Source organism: Triticum urartu, chromosome 6, assembly GCF_003073215.2.
Source record: "Triticum urartu cultivar G1812 chromosome 6, Tu2.1, whole genome shotgun sequence".
Taxonomy (NCBI): domain Eukaryota; kingdom Viridiplantae; phylum Streptophyta; class Magnoliopsida; order Poales; family Poaceae; genus Triticum; species Triticum urartu.
The window spans coordinates 527,775,379-527,785,837 of NC_053027.1; the positions used below are offsets into that span (position 1 = coordinate 527,775,379).

Here is a 10,459-nt window from a genome sequence, read left to right on the forward strand (position 1 = left end):
CCAAACACGAAACTAAAAAAGCAGCAAGAAAACCATGATAAAACGCGGTATGTCTCGTAAACTGAAAAGAAACGGAAAAAGAAAAGTAAAAGAGAAACATCGAGCTTTTCTTTCAGCCCACAGGCCGACACAAAACGGGCCCGTGTTCAAATCCAGAACAGCAGCAGTATTCCCCTAGATCAGTCTCGTACAGCACTAGGTTGTTCCATTCGCTTCCGGATCTTTCTGGACGCGCCACGCGCCGCCCCCGGCAACATCTCGAACCTTCTTCCTCCTCCTTTATACCACTCCCCTCTCCCTCACTCCGCTCCGCACTGCAGAATCCAATCCAATCCACTCAATCGAGCTCTCCAAGTCGACTCGCACCGTCCCATCTCAGTTCCCACCCACCCACAGCGAGGAACCAACCCGAGGAAGAAAGAAGCCATGGCCGAGCTGCTGTTCGCCCCCGCCGTGGCCGGCCTCGTCCACCTGCCGGAGGTGCTCGAGCGCCTCGCCGCCGCGGAAGCCAACCACCGCGACCACGCCCACCACCACCCCGCCCACGCGCTCGGGCACGGCCACCCCCGCGCGCAGATTGGGGCCGGGGGCGTGGGCGGCGGCGCGCCCGTCGACATCGTGGAGACCCCCGGCGAGTACGCCTTCCTGCTCGACGTCCCCGGCCTCTCCAAGTCCGACATCCAGGTACGCGCGTGCGCCGCTCGGCCCCGTCCCCCGCATCTCTTGGTCCCAACTCGTCAACTCGGCCAGGGGTGGCGCGATTGACTGACGTCTGTGCCTGTGCGCGATCTGAATGAACGAACAGGTGACTCTGGAGGAGGACAACGTGCTGGTGATGAAGAGCGCCAGCAACGGCGGCGCCAACGGGAAGCGGAAGCGGGAGGATGAGGAGGCGGACTGCCGCTACATCCGGCTGGAGCGCCGCGCGTCGCCGCGGTCGTTCGTGCGCAAGTTCCGGCTGCCCGAGGACGCGGACGCCGGCGCCGTGGCCGCGCGCTGCGAGAACGGCGTGCTCACCGTCACCGTCAAGAAGCAGCCGCCGCCCGAGAAGAAGACCAAGTCCGTCCAGGTCGCCATCGCCTGATCGTTCGAGCCTTCCCTCACGCCAGCTTTCGGTACCTCGTCGGCGTTTGTCAGCAGTGATCAGTGTAGCAGTAGAGTAGTGTGTCGTGTCTGGTAGATTTGGGATCTTCTCTTGTGGTCTCATGCTCTGTTCGTGGTCTGGCCGGGGATTAGTTGTGGTCGTCTTTTGTGAATCTTGCTGTTAATGGAACTATGGAGCACGAATTGTTAGCTGTCGGATCAACCTCTGTATCTATTCTAACCCCGCTTGATCGAATGCAGCCGCGTGCCTGGATTCAGTACCGGGATTTCATACGTTTTTCACGTAATCTTAGGGGAAAATAGAGTGAGAACTCTGTTTCGTTCCCTTCAGCAATCGACGACGGCACGATCTGTCAACCCCTCTCTGTGAGTTCCACGATCTATTAAATTAACTCTGTTCTCAAGTGTCATGATCTAAATAAATCCAAAACGCAGTGAGTGAATCTTTAGTGTAGTAATTGAAACAAACTCAAAAGCAAATATGATTTATAAGGGAGCACAAGACGTCATGGATACCCATGCCCTCCTTATATCGGATTACTTGCACGGAACAGCAAGATTAAATGCATAGAAGCATTGATGCTTCACACCAGACCCAAGTTAATAGCAGTTGCTTCACCACAGATCCGAGCTAATGTGATAGTACTTCTATTCAAGGTGAGAGAGTAGTGTGCTTCTATTTAACGTGAGAAGAAAGATAGAACATGGCCATTAGTCATTCTTCGAAACCTGAGCCGAGCTAGGAGTAGAGTAGAGCTTCACAGCCACCTGGAGTTGCTTTCGCAACGTTGTTCACATCCTAGGATTTGGGCAACATGACACTGCACACTCTCTGACCGTAACAAAACTAACAGCATACTCTCGACGTATTTTAGTGGAATGTGACACTGCACACAGTAGTTTAGGTCCCTCCTCGAGGAACGAGGAGAGGTGGCCTCGTGCTCTCACAATCCTCTAGTTGTTGTTGACAGACATCTCCTTTGTTGTCGATGTGGGCGCGATGAAATTTGATATGCATTTCTTCTCAAGAACAACATGATGTTCAAAAGGTCCTAGCTCTATTCACAGGTGGTGAAGACGACGAGAGAATGTGAAGTGCTACATGCAAGTGTAGTGTGAGTGTAGTTAGGTTACGATCCTGCATCAATAAAAAAATCACCGGAGTGAATGTTGCAGAAGGCTTTGGAATAGGGATTAGATATAATTTGAAAATACAAACACAAGAACATTTATACTCGTATATTACATTTGATCATCTGAGGAAGCTCGATATGATTACCGAAAGCTCCCAAACAAAAAATGAATTTAGAAAATATTCACAGATTTGAAAAAAATGTTCACAATTTTGAAAAATATTTCAGAAAGTGTTCGCAAGTCCGCAAAATGTTCTTGAATTCAGAAAATGTTTGCAATTTCAAAAAATGTTCTCGAACTAAAAATCATGAATTCTAAAAATGATCATAAATTTCGAAAAATGTTCATGGCCATAAAAAAATGTTGGCGAATTCGAAAAGGTCCGTGAGTTCGTAACTTCTTCAATTTTTTATAAATATCTTGAATTCAAAAATAGTTTTGAATTTTAAAAATGAATACAAATTTTGAAATCGTCACATATTTGAAAAAAGCATCAATTTGAATTCCTCTGTTTTTAAAAAGTTCGTGAAACTCAAAATTGTTTGTGATTTTCAAAAAAATCATGAATTAGTTTTTGTCGTGTTTTGTGAATCTTGCTGTGAATGGAACGATGGAGCACGGATTGTTAGTTGTCGTATCTCTGCATGTATCTTCCAGTATATATTCAGAATCGTGCATTCTGCTCTGCTTGGTTCAGGATTCGTTGGTGTTCCATGTAATCTTGGCATGTTGTTTCGTTCACCTTTGAAGTGGGCACAATATGTCAACTCTTATGTGTCTTATGGTATCTCCAACGGCGACCTATAAATTTTCTTTCACATCCATACACGAATAGGGGGACCGGTCCACGAATACAGATATGGGAGGGATGCTGCCTGCATACATTTTACGAACAACCGGACGGAATTTGTTCAAAGTTGGCCGGATTTTCATAGAAATCAAATGAAGTTAATGCAAACATGACGGATTGTTATCAGATTTCAAACATTTAGAACAAAAAAAACCCGTCCCGACCCGACCCTAAACCTACCCTACGGCGGCATCTGTCGTCCACGCCATTGCGTCTCCACCCCGTCTCCATGAGTACCGACGATAAGACCGATGAAGTGAAACTGCGGTCTCCGGCAAGGAAGAGTAGAACACGGGAGACGGACCGGCCCACATGGGACACAAGGCCCTGCCGCCTTCCGTGCCCTACTCATCCTTGGACAAGACGACGCTTTGTCCGTCGCCGGTGGACGTGAGGTCCACGATGGAATGGTGGCGCCCGCGCTATCGTCGTCCTACCAGGCCGCCTGATGGTTCATCGGCAGCGTGTAAGAGGTGCAGCTGACGTTGTTCTAGTCCACGATCGCCTATAGCTACGCCTCCGCGGTGGGCGCTTCTTGGCGAGCGGCGGCTTGAGCGCGGACGGCCTCGTAGAGCGCATGCTGCTCCGCGATGAAGTTGGGGTTTGCCGTGGCCATGGCCGTCACGGCCTCCTCGTTCACGCGCTCGTCGTTGATCTGGCCCTCCGCCAGCCAGTGCTTCTCTAGGAGGAGAAGGTTGTACCTATGTCCCTCCTACGTCCGCTGGAATGCCGACATGGGCGCTGACACAGGCTGCTCCTCCACCATGGCGGCGTTGTAGTGTGCGTGCGCCTGTTCCATGGTGAAGCCGACGTGCACAGGTGTCAGCTCTGGCACGGTGTCGTCGGAGCCCGTCTCCATCGCAGGGTCATCCTCATAGTCGGAGACCTCGGGCGAGCTGGTCGGCAGGCCGGTCTCGATCCGCCTGGCACGGTGGCTCCCCCAGGCGGCCAGCTTGTGCTTCGTCTCCGTCGATAGGCTCTCCCATAGAGAGTTGCCACCTCCAGTCATGGCGGATGCGGTGGCAGGAAGGAGGTGTGGAGCGGCTGATGTTGTGGCGTGGAGTAGGCCGGGTGTGGCCGCCATTAAAGAACGCGTTCCGGTGAGGCCCGGCGTCCAGGTGCGTCAATGCGCGATATCGGAGTGGGTTTCTCGGCCGACGATCCTGCTTAATGGCGGCATACAGATGGATGGGGCATTGAACGGGCGTGGTAGATAGCCGTCCTGTCCCGTCTAGCAAACGTGTCTCCGACATTGAATAGGTGCGGCCATCGGGGACGCGTCGTTGGCGGCGCCCTTGATCGGCGTGGCGCTTCAATGCCGACGCCAGTGAGCGACTTCAATGGGAGCAGCCGCTCTTGTAAGTGCATCTAGTGCCCCTTAGTGATTTTGGTGTATTGAAGACTTATAGGTTAAGGATCTAATGTGTTTATGAGTATACACAGGTCTATAAGTCTATGAGGAGTTTGATATTTACAGAGAAAGTCGACCCCTAAAAAAGAAGTTCTTCAACTGAAGACTTTGATATTCTGAAGACCTTATGAAGACTTTGAAAGTGAAGAAATTGGTGTGATCCTGAAGATTTGGTATTCTTTCGAGGAACATGAAGCGTGAAGACTTTTGTTTTTGTTGTTTCATTTTCTTTCTTGAGTCATAGGAAACACCATACTGTTAAAGGGGGTCGAGGAAATACTAAGGAGAAAATTTCCATGTGATGCTCAACTCAAATCCTACACCTACCAATCCCTTCGAGTGAAGCCATTGAAAATCTCATACAGTTCAGTCCATTTCTTCAGTGACAGAGACGCAGTTCTTCTGGTCACTGAGGACTTTATTCTGACTGAGGAGTTAGGAATTCGCCAGTGCGAATTGCCTACACTGTGAGGAACATGATAGCCCTGAGGAATTTGCACCTCAAATTTCCGACCGTTGCTGTGCTACGCGCCAGCTGTCCCAAAATATCTTATCCACCTAACGGTCATATCATTGAAGGGCATTTATGTCTTATCATGTCGGGCTGCTCCCTAGGCTATAAATAGCCGCCCTCTACAACCACTAGCTGGTTGGCTGCTCCGCGAGAAACTGACACTTGTCATTTGAGAGCATCCCATCCTCCGAGGACTTTGAGCGAAAATCATCAAGTGAGGAAAATCCAAACCCAAACCCAAAACACCTACAACCCAAAGTGATTGAGCATCACTGAAGAGATTGATCCTGCGTGGATCCGACGCTTGTTACGTTTGAAGACTGTGCTTCTTCCAGACGGTTAGGCGTCAAGGTCTAGAGCATCCAAGAGGAATTGTGGATCGCCGAGTGACCGAGTTTGTCAAGGTTCGGAAGTCACCTGAAGACTTACCACGAGTGATTGGGCGAGGACTGTGTGTCCTTAGCTCAAGGAGAATACGGTGAGGACTGTGTGTCCGGGACTGGGTGTCCTCGAGTTTAAATACTCAGCCGCTCCAACCAGATGTACAACTGAGACAGCAGTTGGAACTGGTCTACCAAATCATTGTCTTCACCAAGCCAACTGGTTCTATTTCCTCAACAGTTTCATTTCCTCATTACTGTGTTGTGTGTTTATTCATATCTGTGTTTGAAGACTCTGACTGAAGACTTTCTCAATTTCCTCAGTTCAATTTCTTCAGTCTGTTTGTTTTCATCTTGTGCTATCCTGTGTTTACGCTTCCTGTACTCTGTATTTGTCTTCATTTCATCATGATGACCATGCATGTATTCTACTATGTTTACTTCTGAGTACTTATTCCGCTGCTAGTAGTTCTTCGCTAAGGAATTTCCTCACTAGCAAATTCCTCAGTGAAGAATTTCATAAAAATCATATATTCACCCCCCTCTAGTCGATATAACGCACTTTTAATTGGTATCAGAGCAAGGTACTCCCTTGTTCTGTGTGATTTTTGGTTTAACCGCCTGGAGTTTTAGTTATGTCGACCGCAGGTATGAAGAAAGTGACATGCCCTATCTTTGACGGTCACTAGTATTCCAAGTGGAAGGCCATGATGAAGAAGCGCCTCATGGCGATGAACAGCGAGCTGTGGACCGTCACTGAAATTGGTCTGACCGATCTGTGCAAGACGGCGGAAGCTGATGACATTCGCAGGTACACCCTTCTCAACCTCACGGCGAAGGACGTCATCTGCTCCTGTCTGTCTCGAAATCAGTTCAGGAATGTCATGCATCTCGATCATGCGAAGCTTATCTGGGACCGCCTCTCTGATGTCTACGAAGGCCATCGAACCTGTCATGATCCTTGGTTCAAGGACTTCAAGGAATCTCTCAAGTCAATGACATTTGAACCGGAATCATCATCCTCCTCACCATGTCTTATGGCAGATGGTGAACAGGTAATTGAATGCTATCTGTCCGATTCCAGTGATGATGAATCTGGTGATGAATTTGGACCCAGTTATGTCAAACTTGCTTCCATTGCTGCTAAACAACAAAGAGCTTTGGAAAAAGCTCACGAAATGCTTAGTAAGAGCGATGATATGTTGGGTGAAGAAATGGATCAGTCAAAAGCTTTGGCTGAAAGTCTTGAGAGACTTCATTCTAAGTATGACTCCCTTCAAGATCAGCTTAACTCTCTCTCATCTGATCAGGAGAAGCTAAGAGTGAGTTATGAGGATCTTCAGAAGGAGCGTGATTCATTACTTGCTCAACAAATCAGCGCTGCTCAGGAAGAATTCATTCCTCCATGTTTAAAATGCATTGAACGAGAATCTTCTAATTCCTCACCTGAATGTTCAAATGCTTCTAATGTTACAAATTCTTCACCTGTCTCTGCTATCACTAATTCCTCATCTGAGGACATTGCTAGTATCACTGACGATGCAGGGCTGAAGGAATTGTACATGACAGGCATGTACAAAAGCCTCAAAGGGCATCAGACTCTTTATGATGTGCTTAAAAAGCAGATCCTCAACAGGAACCCTAGAAAAGAGGGTATTGCCTTTGAGAGGAAACTCAATGCTGATGGTACATACTGGAAGCCTGAGCAGTACCCCAAAACCTCATGGGTTGCTGCAAAGGAACCTCCAGTTGACCCATCTAATCTATCTAGTTATACATGTGAATCTTCTCATTCTTCTGATGAGTCATTTGACTCCAACTATAAGCTGTTCAAAAATCAGAATGGTGAAGTATTTGCTAGATATGTTGGCACTAACTGCAGGAACGGTTCCCCTATGAAGAAAATCTGGGTTCCCAAAAGGTATCTTGAAAGTCTTCAGGTGAATGTTCTCATGACACCACCTGTGAAGAAAAGGAATCCCAGATAAAATTCTTCATATGGATCCAAGTCCTCATACGGACCAAATTCCTCAAGGGGATCAAATTCCTCACATGGATCAAAGTCCTCATATGAACATCATCGTGCTAACAACTCTGTTTCGCAGGGAAGAGCCAAGGGCTATGAATATGAGCATTATTCTTCCAATCATTATGTTCATAAGTCCTCGAAGAATTTCTCTGCTTATTCATATGCTTACCCTAACCCCTCTTATGTGAAACGTAATGGTTTGGCCGCTATGCCACCATTCTCGTATGGAGCTCGCAGAGTGATGAACTCTTTGCCACCCCTTCAGATGTGGGTGGTGAAGAAAAAGAACTAATCTCTTCTGCAGGGTCAGGTCTCCAGATGTGCTCAAACGTCTGAAGAATTTGCTGGGGACCTGACAAATTGCCTGAAAGGACGCAGGCTAACCATGATGAAATGAACTTTCATTTCACACGTCCTCCCTCTGTTTTATCTGTCTTACTACTTGATGAAATTGATCTGATGAATTGTGATATCATATTCTTCACTGCTGAAGTATATGAGGTTCGTAAGTTGCACTAATTCATCTGCAGGATGATCAACCCAAAGCCACTGAATGGGTACTTGATAGTGGATGTACAAATCACATGACTGGTGACAGGAATCTGTTGATGGATGCTCCCTTATCGTCATCACATCTGAAGCATATCATCTTCACCGACAAAAGCAAAAGTCAGGTATTGGGTCTAGGTAAGGTTGCTATCACAAAGGATCGACACATGGACAAAGTCATGCTTGTTGAGTCCTTAGGATACAACCTTATGTCTGTCTCAATGCTTTGTGATCTTGATATGGTTGTTGTCTTTGGCAAGTATCGTTGTGTTGTGATTATGAAAGCTGACAAATCCAAAGTCTTCGAAGGCTTTAGGAGAGGAGACTTGTATATTGTTGATTTCTCTGCAGATTCACAACCAGCCGTGTGCCTACTTGCAAAAGCTTCAGAAGGATGGCTATGGCATCGACGACTTGGTCATGCAGGCATGAGGAATTTGCACACGCTTGCAAAGAAGAAGCATGTCATTGGCATTGAGAATGTCAAATTCCTCAAGGATCACTTATGCGGTGCCTGTGAAGCTGGAAAGATGACCAAGGCCAAGCATCTAGCGAAGACTATCATGACCACTACTCGTCCATTCGAATTGCTTCACATGGATCTCTTCGGTCCTAATCATTATTCCTCTGTTTCAAATGAAGCATCTCAATATGGCTTTGTTATTGTTGATGATTACTCTCGTTACACATGGGTACACCTTGTCTCTTACAAAACTGAAGTGCAGGAAGTCTTCAAACGATTTTCCTCGAGGGCTTCAACCAACTTTCATGTGAAGATCAAGCACATCAGAAGTGACAATGGCACTAAGTTCAAGAATTCGGGTCTCGATGACTATCTTGATAAACTTGGTATTACTCATGAGTTATCTGCTCCTTATACTCCTCAACAGAATGGCGTCGTGGAGCGCAAGAACAGGACTCTTGCTGAGATGGCTCGCACTATGCTCGATGAGTACAAAACCCCTCGTCGTTTCTGGGTTGATGCAATTGATACTGCGTGCCATATCATCAACAGAGTATATCTTCACAAATTCTTCAAGAAGACTGTCTATGAACTCCTCACTGACAAGAAACCCAATGTGAGTTATTTCAAAGTCTTCGGTGCTAAATGCTGGATTAGAGATCCTCATCACAACTCTAAATTTGCACCGAAAGCACATGAAGGTTTTATGCTTGGTTACGGAAAGGACTCGCACACCTACAGAGTCTTCAACAATGTCCTTCACAAGATTGTTGAAATTGTAGATGTGCGGTTCGATAAAACTAATGGCTCGCAAAGAGAGCACCTACCTTCTGTGTTAGATGAACCAGCACCTGAGGATTCTATCAAGCACAAGGCCACTGAAGATATCATTCCTACTGAAGAATCTGCTGAAGAATTCATTCTAGAACGTGAAGAACGTCGAGCTGATGCACCTGAAGAAAATGCTGAGGAAATTGATGCTGAAGAAAATGCTGATCAAATTCCTTAACGACAACCAGCTCATCCTCGCGTTACAAAAGAAGTGCAAGTGGAGAAGATCATCGATGGCATTAGAGCACCAGGTCCTCTCACACGCTCAAAAGCTTCACATCTATCTAACTTTTGTGGGCATTTTGCTTTTGTCTCTATCACAGAGCCCACTAAGGTAGATGAAGCATTTCTGGAGCCTGAGTGGATTCAGGCCATGCAAGAAGAATTACATCAGTTCAAGCTCAACAATGTCTGGGAACTAGTCAATCGTCCCGATCCTCGCAAGCATAACATCATTGGCACAAAGTGGATGTACCGCAACAAGCAAGATGAAAATGGTGTTGTGGTGAGGAATAAGGCACGACTAGTAGCTCAGGGCTACACACAGGTTGAAGGAATTGATTTCGATGAAACCTTTGCACCTGTTGCTAGACTTGAGGCTATTCGCATATTGCTTGCTTATGCTAACCATCATGATACCATCTTATATCAAATGGATGTGAAAAGTGCATTCCTCAATGGTAAGCTTGAGGAAGAAGTATATGTTGCTCAACCCCCAGGTTTTGAAGATCCAAAACATACTGACAAAGTCTTCAGACTTAACAAGGCCCTCTATGGCCTCAAGCAGGCCCCACGGGCGTGGTATGATACATTAAAGGAATTCTTCATGAAGAAAGGCTTCACACCCGGTTCACTCGATCCCACTCTCTTTACTAAATCTTATGATGGTGAACTGTTTGTGTGCCAAATATATGTTGATGATATCATCTTTGGCTGTACTGACCAACGTTACAGTGATGAATTTTCCTATATGATGAGTGAAGAATATCAAATGTCTATGATGGGAGAGTTGAAATTCTTCTTAGGTCTTCAAATTCGTCAACAGCGCAATGGCATATTCATATCTCAGGAGAAATACCTCAAGGATGTCCTGAAGAAATTCGGCATGCAAGATTGCAAAGGCATAAAAATTCCTATGCCCACAAATGGTCATCTATGCACTGATGAAAATGGTATTGACTTGGATCATAAGGT

At 46.6% G+C, this 10,459-nt stretch overlaps 1 protein-coding gene across 1 annotated transcript; it reads left to right on the forward strand.

Annotated features, from left to right (window-relative positions):
• Window positions 1–294: 294 nt before the first annotated feature.
• Window positions 295–1,306, forward strand: LOC125512670 (18.6 kDa class III heat shock protein-like). Its single transcript, XM_048677766.1, has 2 exons — window positions 295–684; window positions 806–1,306. The coding sequence occupies exons 1-2, from the start codon at window positions 427–429 to the stop codon at window positions 1,082–1,084; spliced, it is 537 nt and encodes a 178-aa protein (XP_048533723.1). The 5' UTR covers window positions 295–426; the 3' UTR covers window positions 1,085–1,306.
• Window positions 1,307–10,459: the final 9,153 nt, after the last annotated feature.